Below are 19,822 nucleotides of genomic sequence, written 5' to 3'. Positions count from 1 at the left end.
AACATATAAATAGAAAGCAGGAAACACCAGTAGTGCTTTGTCTGGATGTTACCGAGTATGGTGATGAAACATCTGAAAAAAAATGAACCTTCCAGCTCAGCGAGCAAACCTACATCCAGAATCTCAACCTGAGCTACAAATCTTCTCAAAACTCTGCAAAGGCTAAACGTCTACCAGATTCTGTTTTGGAAGCTATTTCTTCATCTGTTCGATTATCCTTTGAGGCAGTAGATTCCAGCTCATTCCTTTCAATAAAAAAGTGCCTGTTTGGCTATTACCTTAACATTTCAGACAGCACGGGCTCACAGGATTAGCACTAGGGATTAGAAAATGCAATTACAAGGAGGCCGCTGCACAAGTGTGGGCTGTATTTGCTGGAACAGAGAATATGAATCTAATTGATTCAATTTCAGAAGCTTTAAAGGTTAAAGAGGGAAAGGTTATTTCACTTTGCAGTGAATCAGTTAACAAAGGTGCATAAACCAGTCTTTTACAGAATCACAAAATGTTACAGCACAGAAACATGCCATCATTGGGTCCATCATGTCTGCTGCAGCTCTTCAAATGAGTATCATTGCCCAGTCCCAATGCCCTGCTTCCTCCCCACTGGTTCTATCCAAATAATCATCCAATCCCCTCTTGAATGCCTCAGTTTGAACCTGTGTCCACCAAAAGACAGGGTGAGGATAGAATAAAATATTTGACTCAGAACCTTATTAGAATTGATTGCTTGGTAAGGCTATTAAGGCTACAGAACCCAAAGATGATTCAGTGAAGAAGTGTACTGTCTTAATCTAATTGAGTGATAGAAGGTGCCTTAGGGTTGATGAGTGTGGTGCTGGAAAAGCACAGCAAGTCAGGCAGCATCAGAGGAGCAGGTGAGTCGATGTTTCAGGCATAAGCCCTCATCAGGAATGAGACTTGTGGCCCAAGAGGGTTGAGAGATAAGTGGGAGGGGGCGGGGGAAAGGTAGCTGGGAAACATCAGTTCTCCTGCTGCTCAGATGCTGTCTGACCTGCTGCACTTTTCCTGCACCACACTCATCAACTCTGATCTCCAGCATCTGCAGTCCTCACTTCCTCCTAACATGCCTTAGGGGTTGAATGGCCTGTACCTGTACACATGTTACTGCAATATAAAGGCATGTTAATCACACAGAAATATAGGAATGGGACTTGACCCTTCAGCCCGTCAAGCCACCTCCTCCATTCAATATGATCATAAAGTCATAACCATACAGCATGGAAACAGGCCCTTTGGTACAACTATTTGATGCCAAACATAATCTCAAACTAAACGAGTCCCACCTGCCTGCTCCTGACCCATGTCCCTCCAAACCTTTCCTCTTCATGTACATAGCTGAGTGTCTTTTTAACATTGCAACTGTGCCCACATCCACCACCTCTCAAGAAGTTCATTGCACATATGAACCATCCTCTATGTAAAAGAATTGCCCCCATGTCTTTTTTAAAATCCCTCTCCTCTCCAAATATGCCCCCCTGTCTTGGAATGCCCCACAGCTGATCCCATTTCTTAATGCTATATTCCGGCATTCTCCCCATGCCTTTGACACCTTCAGCTGATAGCTATCTATCTTTTTCTTTCTTAAATGATTTTTGAATTTCTATGATCTATGATAAATATATGCAATGACTTCTGCTGGGGGAGCATTCCCTACAGGTTCACAAGTGCCCAAGTGAAGGAACTTCTCCTCAGCTCAGTCCGAAATGGGCTAGCATGTATTCTGAGCTGATGACTCCCCCACCCAGAGGAAAGATCATCCCTGCATCCAGTCTGTCCAGAACCAGTCCGCATTCAATGGGATCCCCGTCTCACTCTTATAAACTCTTATGTTGAAAAAACTTCACTGGAAGAACGAGCATACGTAAATGATCCTGAGGCAGATAGATCCGATGTGGAACCAGCCCAGCTGTAATGAAGACATAATTTGGAGATGCCGGTGTTGGACTGGGGTGTACAAAGTTAAAAATCACACAACACCAGGTTATAGTCCAACAGGTTTAATTGGAAGCACACTAGCTTTCGGAGCGTTGCTCCTTCATCTGGGGAAGGAGCGGCGCTCTGAAAGCTGGTATAACGAAGACGCTCATCCTGGACTGAAATTTTCATGTTTCAGCAGTCAAGGCATTCTGATAAAAATACAAACCGCAAGATAAAAGTTGAATTTCTCTATGCAAGAGCTCTGTGAATGCTATGTCTTTGAATGATATTGCTTATGTACACAGAGAAGTGACCTATGTCATACATACAGACCCACTCTTTTCCATCAAACATTCTTGCAACTTTTTTGAATAATCCAGGAGCTTGGGTAACCTATCGGGCACTGTTGCTTTGTCTGTGGTAACAGCTTGGTCTAATCAGAATTGACTTACCAACCAATCAGCATCCTTTTCTCTGGGAGTATAAATTGTTGTGATTTGCCGTTCTTGCATTTGTCCTGATGAATGCGAGATGAAACGCTTCTGCAAAATTCAAAACGTAATTTGTTTTAATCAGGTGCCTGAATCCAAAGGTTGCATCGCTGTCTTGACCTCATTCCAGAGCAGTTGGTGTTTTGGGGATCATTTTAAGTGGCTGCTTTGAATTCACTTCTAAGTTTGAATTAGAACCCACTGCAGAATGGACCATCAGTGAGTCAGTGAAACACATGCTGAAAGAGTATGAGCAGATCATTAATGAGTATTTTTTCAGTGAATTGTTGACAATTTCAACTGCTCCCTTGTATCCTCCGAGCTTCAAATCTATTTCCAGTCAGTTCCTATACTCAGCTGTCCCTTTTGTGTAACTGTTAGAATGTGGGGGAAAGGTGTGATGGAGACAGAGGTCATCAATGAGCTCAAGACCACCTGACCCAAAGGAAACATTGATGCATATTGACAACTCACAAACAAGTTTGTTTTGTATCATCCTACACACTTACTGCTCTTTGGAGATATTGGGGGTAGTGTTGGAACCGAATACAAAGAGCTCATCACGAGTGCTCTTTCTGTACTCATCAGCTCAAGTGAGGCTCGAACCCAGAGCTACTGGTCTTGAAGCGGGGACCTGGTGTGCGACAGAATCGCCACAATGATTGAGCAAATAGAATAGTATTTCCTTTCAATAAAATCTGAAGACATCGTTCCTTCCATTTTCAGGTAGATCAATTCACAATATTGTCTCTGTCTTACCAGGATTCTGGCTTACTGACCATCTCCATCTCAGATGAGAACGATAACAGACCCACCTTTACTCAGAGGTCGTATCGAGCTGAAATTCTCGAGAATCTGGAAGCAGGTAGGTGTGTCATTACAGGCCATGTATTTTGTGGGACAGAATCCTCAAAGCAAAAACCCTTCCCTGAACTGCTTCCAAAGAATTTACACCCTCCCTTAAATAAGGTGACTAACGCAGTGCACAGTGCTGCAACGATGGCTTCACAGTGATGCCCTTTAAAACTAAAGGATAACCTCCTGGCTGTTATATTTAATTCCCCTCACATTAAATGGTAGCATTCTATTAGCTTTCCTAATTACTTGCTGTACCTACACCCTAACCTTTTGCAATTCATGCACGAAAGCTTGCATTTCTGTAGGTCTTCCAAAGTGTTTTTGCAGCCAACAATGCATTTCTTGAAATGTTGTTACTGTTATAATGTGGGATTAAGGCTTTTTGGATTGAAAAAGGAGTTGAATGGCTGGATACGCGAGAACCTTGCTCCACTTTCTGGGAGACAATGAGTTAATGTCAGAGCTGGGCTATTCAGGGGAGAAACCTGAAAGGCTTATTCATGAAAAATAAGTGCCAAGATTTTGAAACAGTCTCCCACACGCTTCTTCATCAATTCCTGAAATCTGAGACCTGGCTAGGAATATGGAGACAATGGGAAGAGAGGGTGGAATTAGTGAAGACGGATACAGATCAGCCATAAACTCTCTGAATGGCAGGAATTACTTAAGGGATTGAATGGCCTCCTTCTGTTGCAATCATCCCAACTGCCAGCCACAGTGCCATATTTACCAATGAATTATTTGAAGGACTTGAATTATTTTCACATTTCACCTTTCACATTCTCAGGGAGCTCCCAAAACATTTTCCAGGCAAGAAAGTTCTTGCTCAAGTGTAGTTACATTTGTACACAGCAAGCACCCACAATAATGGTCAGGTGATTTTGGTAATGTTGATGAGGAGGTATTAGCTAGCACACTATGAAGCATATTGTACCATGGGATCTTGAGACTGGCTACACAGGACCTTAAATTAATATCACACCTGAAAATCAGAACTCCCAACAGTAATGTCGACAGGTATGCTGTATGAGTCTATGACAGATAGGAGGATTCCAGCAATCTCAAAATTCTTCGGAAGACCCAGGAGAGTACTGACCAATAGTAACTCCTGAACCATCATTTAAAGGGATAGGCTGTCCTTTAGCACTGCACTGGCTATGAGCATAGATACAGTATCCATGGGACTTGACCCCATATCCTTCTGACTCAGGCAGGAGTTCCAGCCACTGAGGCACAGCTAAACATGGAATCAGCATAGTTAGCTATTTTGTGAAAGGAACTCAACAGGATTGGGTATAATCAAAAAGAGGCAAGCCTAAGTCACAAATTTCTACTGTACTTGCTCGTACTATGATCTTAAAAACTGGTTTTAAAGGTGTTACAGTAACTGTCAAAAGTTAATGTGCCATTGACCACAGTTCACACACTTTCCTTCATTGTTTAACTTCTAGGTACACAAATCACCATGCTAAATGGACCCATTTTAGCATTTGACAGTGATGAAGGACCTAATGCTGTGATCAGTTACCAATTACAAACTAACATAACCGAATTCTTCACAGTAGACCGGAACACTGGTAAGCTGTTGCCCCTCTGTTAAATACAGCACAAAAGGAAGGCTTTATTCAATAATGCTTAACACATCCTGCAGAGCTATGCTCTGGTATTTCACAGACAGTGAAATATTTGAAAGCCCCACTGACTGTTAAGTAGACTAACATTGCTGTCAATTTGCTTGCAAACAGCAGTGAGAGAAATGGCCAGGTCATCTCTTCTGGTAGCTATAGGAGCAGCCAGATGATTTGTGCCATGGAGTAATTTCTCATGTTTAGGGTGATGCATCCAATGGAAATGAGAGTAGCCAGTGAGAGTTGGAACACACTATCGATGCCTTTACTTTCACTTAAGCTAAGATGAGGCAGCCTGGTGGCTCAGTGGTTAGCACTACAGTCTCACAGCACCACAGACCCAGGTTTGATTCCATTCCTCGGGCGCCTGCCTGCATGGAGTTTGCACATTCTCCCCGTGTCTGTATGGGTTTCCTCCCACAGTGCAAAGATGTGTGGGCTAGGTGGATTGGCCATGCTAAATTGTCCAGGGATGTGCAGGCTAGATAGATTAGCCATGGGGAATGCAGAGTTACAGGGCTTGGGTGGGTTGCTTTTTGGAGGGCTGGGAAGGGCTGTATGGCCTGATTTTATGAGATGTTACACTCTCATTTTAGAATGAAAACTCTGATTCTTGATACATTGTCAAATGAGACTTTCAATCTGAGTTGTGATTAAATGGATACACAGATGTGCAAGAGGTTATTTGGCTGGACTAAACTTCTGGACAATATTAACCTAAATTCAGAAATACTATGTTGTGAAACCTCATAATGGTTTTCTGTGCCACAGACTTGGACACAATTGTATTGCAGATTCTAACAGGGCCATTCAAATGCACAGCTCAAACCTTCAGAGGTTTGAACCTCAGTTAGCACACGTCCATCTTGACATTAAGTTCAGGACACATACTCTGCTACTTCCAACTCTGCTATCCCATGTGTGAAATGCAGCAAACATATTGCACCCGAAAGGGAAATGGGTACATTTGACTAGCTTTCCAGTAGGAAAGATCCCAAGACTTTTCCAGTGAAAGGAAATTGCCAGGGATGAGAGTCAGGAAGCGTTTAAAAAAAAACTCAGCCTTGAACAGAGGCCAACAAATATTGACTGAAAGATACCAAGCAAATCAAGAGCTGCTAACAGCTGGATACAGAGAGATAGCTACAACCTGCTGAAGAACAAGTTAAAGGTTGGTGCCAGGAAACATATCTTCACACACACACTGAGAAATACCTCGAATGGGAAGGAAGCCAAATCTCTCTTCAAGAGGTGATGAGAGTGCTTAACCCAAGAGAAAAGGTTACACCGGCTGGCCCTGTGTTCACTGAAGTTTAGAAGAATGTGAGGTAATCTCATGGAAACATATAAAATCCTGAGGGGACTTGGCAAAGTGGATCCTGAAAAGGTTTTTTCACATCATAGGGAGAGAGTAGAAATAGGAGACTTGGTTTAAGTGGGAGATCTGTAATTTTAAGGAATCAGAAATAATTTTCCTCTTGGAGGGTTCTGAATCTGTGGAACTCTCTTCCCCAGAGATTGGTGCAGGCAGGGCCATTGAATACTTCAAAGGCAGAGAGAGAGATTCTTGACTAATGAGGGAGTCAAAGGGTATCAGGGCACAAGAGAGTAGATTGAAGCCACAATCAGATCAGCTTTGATCTTATCAAAGGGTAGAGAAGGCTTGAGGGGTCAAGTGGCCTATTCCTGCTCTTAATCGATTCTGTTGTACATATGTGTTAGTGAGAGTATGATATGATAAAACAGTTTAGAGTTAATTTGGAGCAGGACAGTAATTGCATATGGAGGTCAGATTGGTTTATATTTGCTCAGATATTATCCTCTGACTATGCCAACAGGTTGTAATCATTTTAATTAATGCATTTGATGCCTTATTCATTTTCCAGGCATTGTCTCTGTTGCACCAGGAAAAAGCATCGACAGGGAGTCCTTGCCTAATGCAAGACTGGAATTGACTGTAATAGCGGAAGATATCGGCCAGCTGAGGAGTGTGGCTGGACTCACAGTAACAGTCTTAGATCAAAATGACAACGCACCAGTCTTTACCCCATCTTCAATGACTGTCCACATTCTGGAAAACAGCCCCTCAGGTGATGAATAGGATCACAAATGTTTATGACCTGTTAACTACTATTCCCAGCTGACTAGTTGGTAAACATCAGATCACTGGGAAGTAATACTAGGGACGTTGTGTGCACCAAGTCGGGTAATCAATTGGACAAATGAGAAAGCCGCATCATTATATTTGGACTCTCTTCCATTAGTGCTTGTAGAAAACCGGAAGATTGTCAAAGAGAATCTCCCCAACATCCTTGTCCTTCTGTGTACCTATTTATCTATGCTGCTCTCTGTTTTGGTTCTCCAGTTTGATGTGTTTAACAGTGCTCCCTGGTTTGCACAGTGCCACCTGTATTCTTGGATTTAAGCTACGAAACAACTTGTGTCTGACCAATTGCAATTCCATGTCTGTTCCATTTGCTCCTTCTGTCCTAGCCCTTTCCATCAGTTTCGAAAAGGTCCATCCATGGAACATAAGACAGCATCATTCTCTTAAAGTCTCCTTGCTGGGTTGTAATGGGCTCGTGCTGCCTACGAGTTGGATCCATCTCTGGCCAGACTGAGGGGATGGTGTGATCACATCTCGACTGGCTGTAAGGATCCCGAGTGGGAAATGAATCTGTCAATTCTCAATCCAGTTTCCCGTGACAATCTTTCTGTTGCAGCCTTTAATTTGAGGGCAACACCTGAATCACAGTCAGATATGTGTCACTCAGAGCTGAGGGCTGATTGGTTCGTATCTGATGATGCTAAATGTGACCAGGAAGCGGATGAAGGACAGCAAAGCAGCAGAGTCCATTTCAGTTCTTGGCCTGCTGCATTGTTATAGCAAAGCCCAATGGAGGCTGGAGGAACAGGACCTCATTGGGTACTTTACAGACCTTGGGACTCAACCATGAACAATGGCTCCCACTCCAATTACCAGGCATCTTGTTTTCAAAGGTTTGCTCCCAGCAAAGTTGATCCATTTTCTGCTAACAATACGTTTCATTCACACCTGCAGTCCATTGAGTGGTGGCACGGTGGCTCAGTGGTTAGCACTGCTACCTCACAGCACCAGGGACCGGGCTCAATTCCATCCTCCGGTGACTGACTGTGTGGAGTTTGCACGTTCTCCCCGTGTCTGCATGGGTTTCCTTCGGGTGCTCCGGTTTCTTCCCACAGTCCAAAGACATGCAGGTCAGGTGTTTTGGCCATGGGATGAGCAGGGTTACAGGGTTAGGGTGGGTCTGAGTGGAGTGCTTTTTGAAGGTCAGTGCAGATTCGATGGGCTGAGTGGCCACCTTCCACACAGTCGGGATTCTATGATTCTGTATCCTTTCTCTACTGCTATTAAAACTCGTTCACCTTCTGCTGTCAGCACACTTACTGTCTGTTGCATTTGCTCCTTCTGTCCTAGCCCTTTCCAACAGTGTTAAAACCCATTTCTCTTCCAGCCCCATTCAGTTCCAGAGAAGAGTCATACCAGACTCAAAACTCTGTTTCTTTCCCCATAGACCTGCTGAGTTTCTCCAGTACTTGCTAATTTTATTGCAACAGAATCCTCATTCAGAGCCATCAGATAAAGGGTTGGTGTGGTAAAATCCTCATTTTCTTTTTTGTCTTGGTTTAAGTTCAGCGTTGTTTCCTCTGAATCCTAAAAAAAACTTTGCATCTGCAGTTGTTCAACATTTCAAAGTGGAAGTGCAATCCAGTTTCTTACCCTGCCTGGTATTGCAAGATAATCTTACTCAGGCAAACCGCACATGGACAAAAAAAAAATAGCCTTGAGTATTATTTTCAGCACTTCTGATGTTTGAGTTGTCAGTGAGACAGATTGGAAAGGTCCTGCTGACTTTCAGCATTCCTGTACTGATGGGAAGAGGGGGCCACAATTCCCATTCCTGATTGACAACTACATTAACATTCATTTCCCATCCTGCTTGTATGCTCTCCCTCGGGAATAGTCCATCCCAGCCCTGAGGAATGTTCATCGGGATAGATCCTGAATTGGCCTGCTCAGTCACCTGATGACCTGTTGCAGCGACCTTCGACCTGATGAGACCCCATCCTCATGACGAGGGACAGCCGACAACAAAATGTGTTCGATCCACCGGCCTCAAGAAACGAGAATTACAGTGATTTACAGACCTTTGGGTTGAAAGAAGCCCATCCCTGTCTCAGTGCTAAGGGATCAGCCTGTGCTCTGTGACTGACCCGAGACGGTGCCTCCATGTTCTGTCAAAGGACATGACCTCTCAGTATCTACCCTGTTGAGCCCTTTCAGAGTCCTGCACATTCCCATGAGCTCACCCCCCAGTCTTGTAAACTCAGAGAATAAAGCTAGGTGGCATTTAGACAGGGAGTCGCCGGGGTATTTGTTGGGGGAAGCAAAATTAGGAAAGGACACAACATTGGCAGGGTGGGTGGCATGGTGACTCAGTGGTTAGCACTGCTGCCTCACCGCTTTAGGGACCCAGGTCCGATTCCAGCCTCGGGCAACTGTCTGTGTAGAGTTTGCACATTCTCCCCGTTGTCTGAATGGTTTTGCTCTGGTTTTCTCCCATAATTCAAAGATGTACAGGTCAAGTGGATTGGCTGAGCTAAATCGCCTACTGTGTTCATGGATATGTAGGTTAGGTGCATTAGTAAATATAAGGTAGGGGAATGGGTCTGGGTAAGTCATTCTTCGGAGGGTCAGTGTGGACTTGTTGGGCTGAAGGGCCTGTTTCCACATTGTCGGGATTCCATGAATCTATGGATAATATCACAGAGTCATAGAGATGTACAGCACAGAAACAGACCCTTTGGTCCAATCCGTCCATGCCAACCAGATATCCCAACCCAATCTCGTCCCACCTGCCAGCACCCGGCCCATATCCCTCCAAACCCTTCCTATTCATATACCCATCCAGATGCCTTTTAAATGTTGCAATTATACTAGCCTTCACCATGTCCTCTGGAAGCTCATTCCATTCACGTACCACCCTCTGCGTGAAAACGTTGCCCCTTAGGTCTCTTTTATAACTTTGCCCTAAACCTATGCCCTCTCGTTCTGGACTCCTCCACCCCAGGGAAAGACATTTTCTGTTTATCGTATCCATGCCCCTCATGATTTTATAAACCTCTATGAGGTCACCCCTCAGCCTCTGATGCTCCAAGGAAAACAGTTCCAGCATATGCAACCTCTCCCTATAGCTCAACTCCTCCAACCCTAGCAACATCCTTGTAAATCTTTTCTGAACCCCTTAAAGATTCACAACATCCTTCTGATAGGAAGGAGACCAGAATTGCACACAATATTCCAACAGTGGCCTAAACAACATCCTGTACAGCTGCAACATGACCTCCCAACTCCTGTACTCCAAACTCTGACCAATAAAGGAAAGCATACCAAATGCCTTCTTCACTATCCTATCTACCTGCGACTCCACTGATGAACCTGCACTCCAAGGTCTCTTTGTTCAGCAACACTCCCTAGGACCTTACCATTAAGTGTATAAGTCCTGCTAAAATTTGCTTTCCCAAAATGCAGCAACTTGCATTTATCTAAATTAAACTCCATCTGCCACTCCAACCCATTTACTCAGCCACTCATTGTCGGAGTCTCTCCACAACATTATCCCAGGGAATGACAGGTGGGGAATTGTCACTCAGGCCATCCTCACCACAGCACAACTCTGGCTAATAATCGACTAACGTGAGATTAATAACCCACTCTCACCATGCCCATGAGGTCTCTGCACCTGATTCTACCCCCTCCCCCACCATTCTGATGTGAAGTGGATGAAGAGACTTCTGTAATTGATGGAGGAAATCAAGGAATTGCATTTTCTAGTGAAAATTCGAGCACGGGCAATCACCTCATGGTGAGAAAATCTTGATATTTTTCTCGACGCATGGAGACCCCCTGATGCATTGCCATGTTTGTGTGTGCTGTAGGTTTCAGTATCAGCCAGGTGACAGCCACAGATGTGGATACTGGAGTGAACCAGCAGCTGAGATACCGGATCGAGGGAGGGGCCCTGGATAAGTTTATCATCGACCCTGACTCAGGAGTGATCAAAGTGGCCAACGGAGTGACTGTGGACCGAGAGGAAAAGGCATCCTACACACTCACCGTGGTTGTGAGGGACCGAGGTACCCCATCGTTGTCAGCGAGTGCCACAGTGAACATTGTGATTGATGATGTTAACGATTGCCGTCCTGAATTCATTAACCCTATCCAGACCGTAAGCATCAGCGAGTCAGCGAATGTCGGTTCAGTTATTGCAAACATAACAGCCACAGATCGGGACCTCCAACCTCAGCTGGAGTATTATATTATCGAGCTTGTGGCTAAGGACGACACTGATGAAGAGGTACAGGAGCATCAGAGGGCCTTTGACATTAATTTTAAAACAGGTAAATACTGTAAGGAGTATAAACATCGAAGGTTAAACAGTTGGCAGGTCTGGCAAACCTAAAGAGAAATGTGAACTCTGTTTCTCGTTGTCATAGAGTCATACAGCGTGGAAACAGACCCTTTGGTCCAACCAGTCCATGCTGAACATAATCCCAAATTAAACTAATCCCATCTGCCTGCTCTTGGCCCATATCCCTCCAAACATTTTCTATTCATGTATTCATCCAAATGTCGTTTAAACATTGTAATTGTTTTCTCTCTCAGAATCTGAGTATTCCCTGGTTTTATTTTAGATTTTCACCATTTGCTGTACTGTCCTTTACAAGGACCTTATAATTTTAAATATATCATCCCTTGAAAGTTAAAAATCACACAGCACCAGGTTATAGTCCAACAGGTTTATTTGGAAGCACTAGCTTTCGGAGCGCTGCTCCTTCATCAGGTGGTTGTGGAAGGAGCAATACTCCGAAAACTAGTGCTTCCAATTAAACCTGTTGGACTATAACCTGGTGTTGTGTGATTTGTAACTTTGTCCACCCCAGTCCAACACCAGCATCTCCATATCATCCCTTGGAAGAGAAGCCAGTTAAAAACTGCCCAGACAGAGTGAGAATGACTTTGGATCCCACTAGTTCCTCCTTGAACCCAAGTCTGAAGTTGTTCACAAAGAGGATTTTAATCTGACATTTAGCATCCTCTGTTATAATGGTGACCCTGTCTCCCAAGAAAGGAAAGTGACTGTACATATTTTTCAGGGATTATAAACAGCACACAAAACTCAGGGAACATTCACCCCACTAACATGCTTGTTCTCCTTTCTGACCAGGTGCTGTGTTTGTAAGAACGCCTTTGAATAGAGAGTTGGTAGCTACCTACACACTTACCATCTCAGTACATGACAATGCCAGTGACGTGATCAGTCATTCCGTCAGTGTTCCCAATGGTAAGATTTTCTCACACACAAGTAAAGGTAAAGTTGCCACAGTCCCAGAGGATCATAAGGCTGCTCTCTCATTCGAGAGAAATAGCTGGTGGTGGTTTAAACTGAGGGTCACCACACCTCACAAGAGAGGAGAGGTTGAGAAGGAGAGTCCATCATGGTAACCCCATGGATACTCACCCAAGGGTACCCCACGGGTAGAACAACACAATTAATGTCAGATGAGATACCTCTCGATTTCTGCTCAATGCCGTGTCCAGTCTTGCTACTTCTTTGTGTGAAAAAAGCTACTATTTTAGAATAAAGCTTTGAATTTAAAAATGAAGCTTCCCTGTTTGTAACAAGGAGAATATTGGAGCACAGGTCGGGCCTGGGAAAGAAAGGGTTGACTTGTGATGAGAGACTGAGTAAATTGGGTCGCTAATCGCTAGAGTTCAGAAGAATGAGAGGTGATCTCATTCAAACAAGTATTTCAGATTCTGAGGGAACTTCACAAGACAGATACTGAGATGTTCCTTTCCCTTCTGGCTGAGAAATCTCAAATACAGAGACATGGTCTCCAGGTCATTGAGGACTGAGAAACATCTTCATTCAGAGGGGTGTGAATGTTTGGAATTCCTAACCCTTGAGGGTTTTGGCTGCATAGTTATTGAATTAAGGATGAGATAGACAGACAGATTTTTAATCCCTCAGCAAGTTGAGACATTCGGGAAGGGGGTGTGAAGGTGGAGGTGAAACCTAAATTCAGCTGCGATAGTATTGAATGACAGAGACAGCTTGAAGGGTCAAGGGACTCACAACTCCTACTTATCCCCGTCATGTTCTATATACTGTACATACATAACAAAATGATTGACAAAATAGTGGTATTTCCACATGGGGAGAGTCTAGAATGAGAGGTTATAGATATAGGATAAGAGGTAGCAGATTTAGAACAGGAATAATCTCTCAAAGGGTTGTGAATCTATGGAATTCACTCCCCCAGGGTGTATTGGATGCTGGGACGTTGAGTAAATTTAAGTAGGAGAACATTTTTAACAAGTAATGAGTTGAAGGGTTTTAGGTGGCAGGCAGAAAAGTGGAGTTGAGGTTGAGATAAGATCAGCCACCATCATATCAAATGGTGGAACAGGCTCAAGGGGCTGAATTGTCTACTCCAGCTCCTGGTCCTTATGTTCTTTTATGTATATTGTATGTAGAGGATCTTGCCTGACAACTATACTTTTGAGTAACTGAGGAGGAATCTTGCTACGTTTTATTTTAGCAGATGATTGTATTGAGGTTTAGTAGTGTTGTGTTATCCTGCAGATCAGAATAGAACAGGCAGCTGCTCGCCAAGATACAATGGGCATTATTGACAGCAATTCCTTCTCAAAGGCCAGAGCTCGGTGTAGGTTTTGAAATAGTCTTCGAGCAAAGCTGGTGATAACATCCTGTTAGATTGTTAACCTTGGGCTTTGTAAGATTGTATGCCACCAGTTGTATTCCCATATAACCATTCCAATTCCACATCTTTGTGCTAGCTCATGGTTTCATGATGCTCACAGCTAACAGAGATATGATGGAACAACGCAGCCTCTCGAATATCATAAAACCCTATCTAATAATTTTAAGATCATACGGAAAGGATTCAGATCCTGGACCATCCTCAGAGTTGATCGCAAGCAGTTGAGTTTCTGAATTAAGAGGAAAACTTAAGATTTGCTTTTGAAAGGAAGTGTCCCTATTGAGGTATTTCACGTAGTGGAGGCTTTCGATAAGATAAATTGGAGAATTAACATCATGGGGAATGAACTCCAGGACACATTTTTGACTAAAGTGGGGGTGGGGGTTAATCCCCTGTAGAGAAATCTGTATCACAATTTCAAGATTGTCAGCAAGAGAGCTAGGAGTGAGATGAGAACCTTCTTCCCTCAGACTGTTGTTGGGATTTGGAACGTGATGCCTAGGAGGTGAATTCCATCAGAGGTTTTAAAAGAGAGCTGGATATATATTTGGAAATGATGAACTTACAGAGCTGGAGAATGGGATGAACTGGGGAACCCTTTCAGGAACCGGTATAGACAGGATGGGTCGAACGGCCTCCTTCTGTACTATAAAATTCTGTGCTTCCAAAATGAACTTTTAAGGAGGATTGCAGAGAGGAAAAAACCCATGTTTAATTAACACCAGTGCATTCGCTGTGTAAAGTAAAAGGTAGGGTCTGCAAAGTTTGTCACATAAAGCTTGAGTGGAGGGGGTGAGGGTGGTAGCAGAAGTCAAAGGAACAGGAGAACATCAGAACTAGAAGCAGGGCCAAGTGATTTGCTCCTCAGAAACTGCTCCAATCCTTCAGTAAAACCCTAGTCTTTCTCAGCAGCACTCTCATCCTATCCCGGAACCCCTTGATTCTCCTTAATAGAGAACTATTCATTTCATTTAAATCCATTTATTTGTCTGTCTGTTTTATTTCAGCAAAGCTGACAGTGAATGTCCTGGATGTGAATGACAATCCTCCTCGATTCCGACCATTTGGAGTTAGTATTTTCACGGAGAGGATTCTGGAAGGAGCAACAGCTGGTACAACACTGCTCTCTGTCTCGGCCGTGGATCCCGATAAAGGGCCCAATGGACTGATCAACTATGAACTCCTGAATCTCCCTCCCGGAGACTACGTCAGATTGGAGGATCCTGCAGCAGGTGAAGTTTTTAAAATGCTCTCATCCACCAATCTTTGGTCCAGAGTATATCACAATCCCCTTCACTTCATTGGGCACTATCTGTCACTGTTCACCTGACTCACTTTAATCTATCGATGGTCCTTTACCACTTATTGGTCTCTCTGCACTATTCAGTGCCGACTGATCTGTGGTCTTTGGAATTTGACATTCTTGCATTCTGTCCTGATGTGTGCAAGAACAGTATGTCTGATTTTTTCAGCAATATTATGCTTGGTCTCCCCTGTAAATTAGAGATATGAAGGACATCAATATTTGGGGTGGCAATGTCAGTATCTATAACATACAATGTGTTTGAAAAGTCCTGATTTAAGCCCCTGATGGGGATTGATAGATTGATCCTTTATGGGGGTGATGTTATCAGAGCTTTAATACAGACTCTAACCCCAACCCTCTAATCCTCCACCCCTCCCCATTCCCCCCAACCCCAAACCCAGGGAAAATAGTTGCAAGCAGGACAGTGGATTACGAAGAGGTTCAGTGGCTGAATTTCACAGTGCGGGCAGTGGATCACGGAACACCACCTCGATCTGTGGAGGTTCCGGTGTATTTACAGATCAAGGACGTCAATGACAACAACCCTGTCTTTGTGCAGTCATCCTACCAGGTAACCGAGGCTTCTCTTCATGCACTATACATGGCACTGGTGCGAGCATTAAGCTTATAACTCGTGACGAATCGTCATATGTCAGAGCATGAGAAACAGGGGCAGGAATGGGTTTCATGGCCTTTCAAATGTTCTCCTCATTTCAGAGCAGTCAAGGCTACCTCAATCTGCCCTTTACCCTCTATTCCACAGCATGCAGTGATCTCTCCATGTCTACCTTCAGTAAACTCATATCTGCACATCTACACTCTCTCTGGGGTAGGGAAAATAAATGCTCAGCTCTGCCCTAAATAGCCAGCCCATTCTCCTGAGGTTGCGACCCCTGACGTTCTGGAGGAGAGCCCTATCGGCATCAACCCTGCAAAGGTAGGCGTTGTACTGGGATACTGTGGAAATGCACAGAGTGGTAGGATGTAGAATGGGTAAGTGAAGTATCAACATCATGAGCTGCCAATCTCAATCAGGGCCATCTTGGCTCCCATCTGCAGTGCACCCACCTGGGGGCAGAGTTCGCCTTTGCACAGTAATGGTGGATTGGCAGCCATCTTTAATTCTGTGGTAGTCATGGTGAGTCGGCCATTCTAAGAATCCTCACATGAAGTTTCAGGAGTAGACATTACCACAAGCTGAGCCGGTAATTGTGATGGCACATAGATGCGGGCATTTGATGGTCCATGTAGTTTCTCTCTTATTCATTCATGAGATGTGAGTACCACTGGCTGAGCTATTCCCCATCCCTAGTTGCCCTTGAGAAGGTGACGGTGGTGAGCTGCCTTCTTAAGCTGTCGTTAGACCCACAATGCCCTAAGATATGTCAAGAAATTTGACCCAGCGACACTGAAGGACACATTTCCAAGTCAGGTTTGTGAGTGGCTTGGAGGGGAAACTGCAGAGGGTGGTGTTCCCATGTATCTATTGTCCTTGTCCTTCTAGATGGAAGCGGTTATGGGTTTGGAAGGCGCTGTCTGAGGAGGCTTGGTGAATTAATGCAAATGGGAGCTGCTGACATTGCCGCTAATCATGATTTCTCCACTTTGCGTGATGATACAGAAGCCAGTGTTTGAAGATGTCTCTCTGGGCACAGTGATTCTCCAAGTTAGTGCAGAGGATGCAGATGATGACAGCTTCTCACAGATTGAGTACAGCCTTGTGGATGGAGAGGGCAGGTTCGGAATCAATCCAAACACGGTAAGCAAGCATCTTCTGCTGCATTCTGAAAGATCTCTTTGAAAGGAGAAGTATTCACCCAGTGGACCTGGGCATCACTGCTGAGTTCAGTCTTTGTTGCCCAACATCCTTTCATTGTCCTTGAGAAGATAGTGGTGAACAAACATGACCACAGTGCTGTTCCAGAAATCAATGTATAATAGACCCCAGAAACTGGCCATTCTGTTTACGCTCCATTCCACTTGGGGCTAAAACCGAATATATGACGGTGAAAACTGCCAGATTGTCATAATACCCCAACTGTTTAGTTAATGCCCTCCAGGAAACAGAACTTGCCAACCATGGGTGCCACCCGCCATTCAGATTCCTCTCTAGAGTTGACTCTGTTCCCTCTCAGGCCGTCCATTCTGTTATTATCAAATCATACAATCCCTTCAGTGCAGAAAGAGGCCATTCGGCCCATCAAGAGCATCCTGCCAAGACTAACCCACCCCACCCCCATCCCCATGACCCCACATGGGGTTTTTACCTTGGCTAACCCACCTAACCTGCACATCCCTGGACACTCCTGGAAAATTTCTAACATGGCCAATCCACCATAACCTGCACACCTTTGGATTGTCAAGCAGTTGTAAAGCAGAAAACCCAGGCCATCTTCTCATAGCAGGTAAGATTAAATGATGAATATGGATTTGCCGTGTCATACATAGCCAAAAAAACCCATATTTCCAAGAATTGCTGTCTAGGCTTTTTTCCCATTTCTGTCTCAACAATTCATTCCCACTATATCTGTACAGGATTACAGCGCTGCGTATCTACGCTAACCCTGCAAACCTATCCAGTTTGTTCCATTTCCCAGGTCTTGTGCCGTGACTCTGTAAAGTTTCTTTGCTTCAAGCGTTGGAGAATTACTATTGCTTCAGTTCCACAAATCTTTCAGGCAACAGATCATATCAAGCTGCACCTTAAAGATCTTTCATACCATCTCACCTCTGGGCCTTTTACCACTCTCCCTTGTGCTGTCTCTCTCTCTGGGTTCTGACTTCCTGCCAGTGGAAACAGTTTCTCATTGTTCCCTCAATAAAAACATTGCATGATTTTAAATCTGCCTCCCCTTGTTCTGAAGCTATGACCTCTCATTCTGGCTTGCCCCACATATGGAAAGATCCTCTGTACTTTGTCAATCTCCTTTAGCAACTTATAAACCTCAGTCGGATCTCCTCTCACGCCTCAAATCTCCAGAGAGTATCAGCTTAAACTGCTCAACCTCTCTTCCTAAGCCAGGCACGTACTTCAGGAATCAATCTAGAGAACCCCTCTGAGTTGCCTCCAATGCAAATACATCCCCCCTCAAGGGGAACCTAAATTGTGTGTAATACTTCCGATGCAGTTTCACTAATGCCTTGTACAATTGCAGCAACACCTCCCTACTTTTATACTGTATTCCTTTGGCAATAAATGTCATAGTTCCATTTGCCTTCGTTCTTACCCACTGTACCTGCAGACGATTGAGTGTGAAGATTATTGAGCATGTGTAGCAGTTGCAATAATTATTTGTGCTCCTTTTTCACCTAAAGGGGGATATTTACATTTTGGCTGCACTTGATCGGGAAAAAAAAGATCACTACACTCTAACAGCTGTTGCCAAGGACAACCCAGGTGATAATCCAAGCAATCGCAGAGAGAATGCTGTCCAGGTAACTCCCAGACCTCATGCCAGGTGGTTCCATTTGTTACCAGCAAGAGAGAGCATCGTACATCAGCAAAATGTTGATCCTCTAGCTTTGAATCCTCTGTCATTACTACACTGGACCTTGGACACTATGCCCAGGAGGGATATAACATCTTTGAAGGAGTGTAGCACAGAATCACAAAGTGATGCCAAGACTAGAGGATTAATTACAATGATTAAGCTTGTATTCCCACTAGCATAGGTGATTAGGGTATAGTCTAATTAAGGTGTTTAAAACAATTAAAGGATTTGGCAGGGCAGACAGTGAGAAATTATTTCTGTTGGGGACCAGAACCTTAACATGAGAGCCAGACTGCTCCAGGGTAGTGTCAGGAAACACGTCTGTGCACCAACGGAAATATGGAATGTACTTCGCACAACCCCACCCCAACCCCTGCCCCTCCCTGCATCCCCACTCCCCATACCTGCTAAGGTCAGGTTCAATTTGAAATCATAGACCTCGAAAAGCTTCATTTGTTGAGTCTGCTGCAGGTTACAGAGCAAGGATATTAGAACTAAGAGACAGGACAGCTGCAGTGTGTATGGTGGAACAGGCTGAAGGAGCTGAACGGCCTCCTGCTGTGGCTGTTTTCATCATCTCGGTCCTCAACATCCTCAGGCCTCAGTCCAAATGTTCACTCTGCCCTCTCGTCACTGTCACCTCTATCGTCCAATCTCCCCTTCTATCCTGCTTGCTTCTGCTCCCTCCATCCTGACACTTCAGTGCAGTATCTGGCACTCCCTCCTATCGCCACTTACCTCTACGCATCCATCTCAAGATCCATCCTGCTGACCGAATCCAATTGCTCCCTCGATAGATCACTTCTATGTTCCTGTTGTTACAGGCTTCATAGAAGGTGAAAATTCATGCACTCTCAACAACGCACACCAGCTCCATGATCTGCAGCAATAGCTCACAGGCACACTACTTGAAAGGTATCAGGTAGTTTTAAGATAATTTAACATGATGTGTATTTAAAAATATGACTATTTCTCAAGCCACTTAAACACTTGATTCATTGAACATGTTGTCAGAGACATCCAAGTGAAAAAGCTTGCCAAGTATTTCAAAATGCAGTCCGTACCTTGGAAGAAACTTCACACATTTTGGTGAACTTTCGTTATCTTTCCAGTCCCTCGCTGAGGTTCCAGAACTTTCTATCTTTTTTTCTGTGGACAAGGGCGATTGGCATTTACAATGAGGAGGGACAAAATGTTCAAATGTCACTGTGGAATTTAAATACCAGAAAAGGTCACTTCACAGTGAGACGTATTAAATTTACCTGTCGTTGAGTTGGC

At 44.2% G+C, this 19,822-nt stretch overlaps 1 protein-coding gene across 2 annotated transcripts in view; it reads left to right on the top strand.

The window, feature by feature from the left end:
- Window positions 1–19,822, top strand: part of cdh23 (cadherin-related 23) — a 799,974-nt gene that overhangs the window by 730,821 nt on the left and 49,331 nt on the right. For both annotated transcript variants that reach the window (XM_043679154.1, XM_043679151.1), the window contains 9 exons: window positions 3,195–3,297; window positions 4,742–4,867; window positions 6,805–7,008; window positions 10,898–11,359; window positions 12,187–12,303; window positions 14,755–14,979; window positions 15,455–15,624; window positions 16,675–16,812; window positions 18,369–18,488. In XM_043679154.1, the coding sequence (XP_043535089.1) occupies window positions 3,195–3,297; window positions 4,742–4,867; window positions 6,805–7,008; window positions 10,898–11,359; window positions 12,187–12,303; window positions 14,755–14,979; window positions 15,455–15,624; window positions 16,675–16,812; window positions 18,369–18,488 (1,665 nt within the window). The remainder of the gene's footprint in view (window positions 1–3,194; window positions 3,298–4,741; window positions 4,868–6,804; window positions 7,009–10,897; window positions 11,360–12,186; window positions 12,304–14,754; window positions 14,980–15,454; window positions 15,625–16,674; window positions 16,813–18,368; window positions 18,489–19,822) is intronic.

Source organism: Chiloscyllium plagiosum, chromosome 38, assembly GCF_004010195.1.
Source record: "Chiloscyllium plagiosum isolate BGI_BamShark_2017 chromosome 38, ASM401019v2, whole genome shotgun sequence".
In the NCBI taxonomy this organism is placed as follows: Eukaryota; Metazoa; Chordata; class Chondrichthyes; order Orectolobiformes; family Hemiscylliidae; genus Chiloscyllium; species Chiloscyllium plagiosum.
This window is presented reverse-complemented; position numbering and strand designations above follow the sequence as displayed.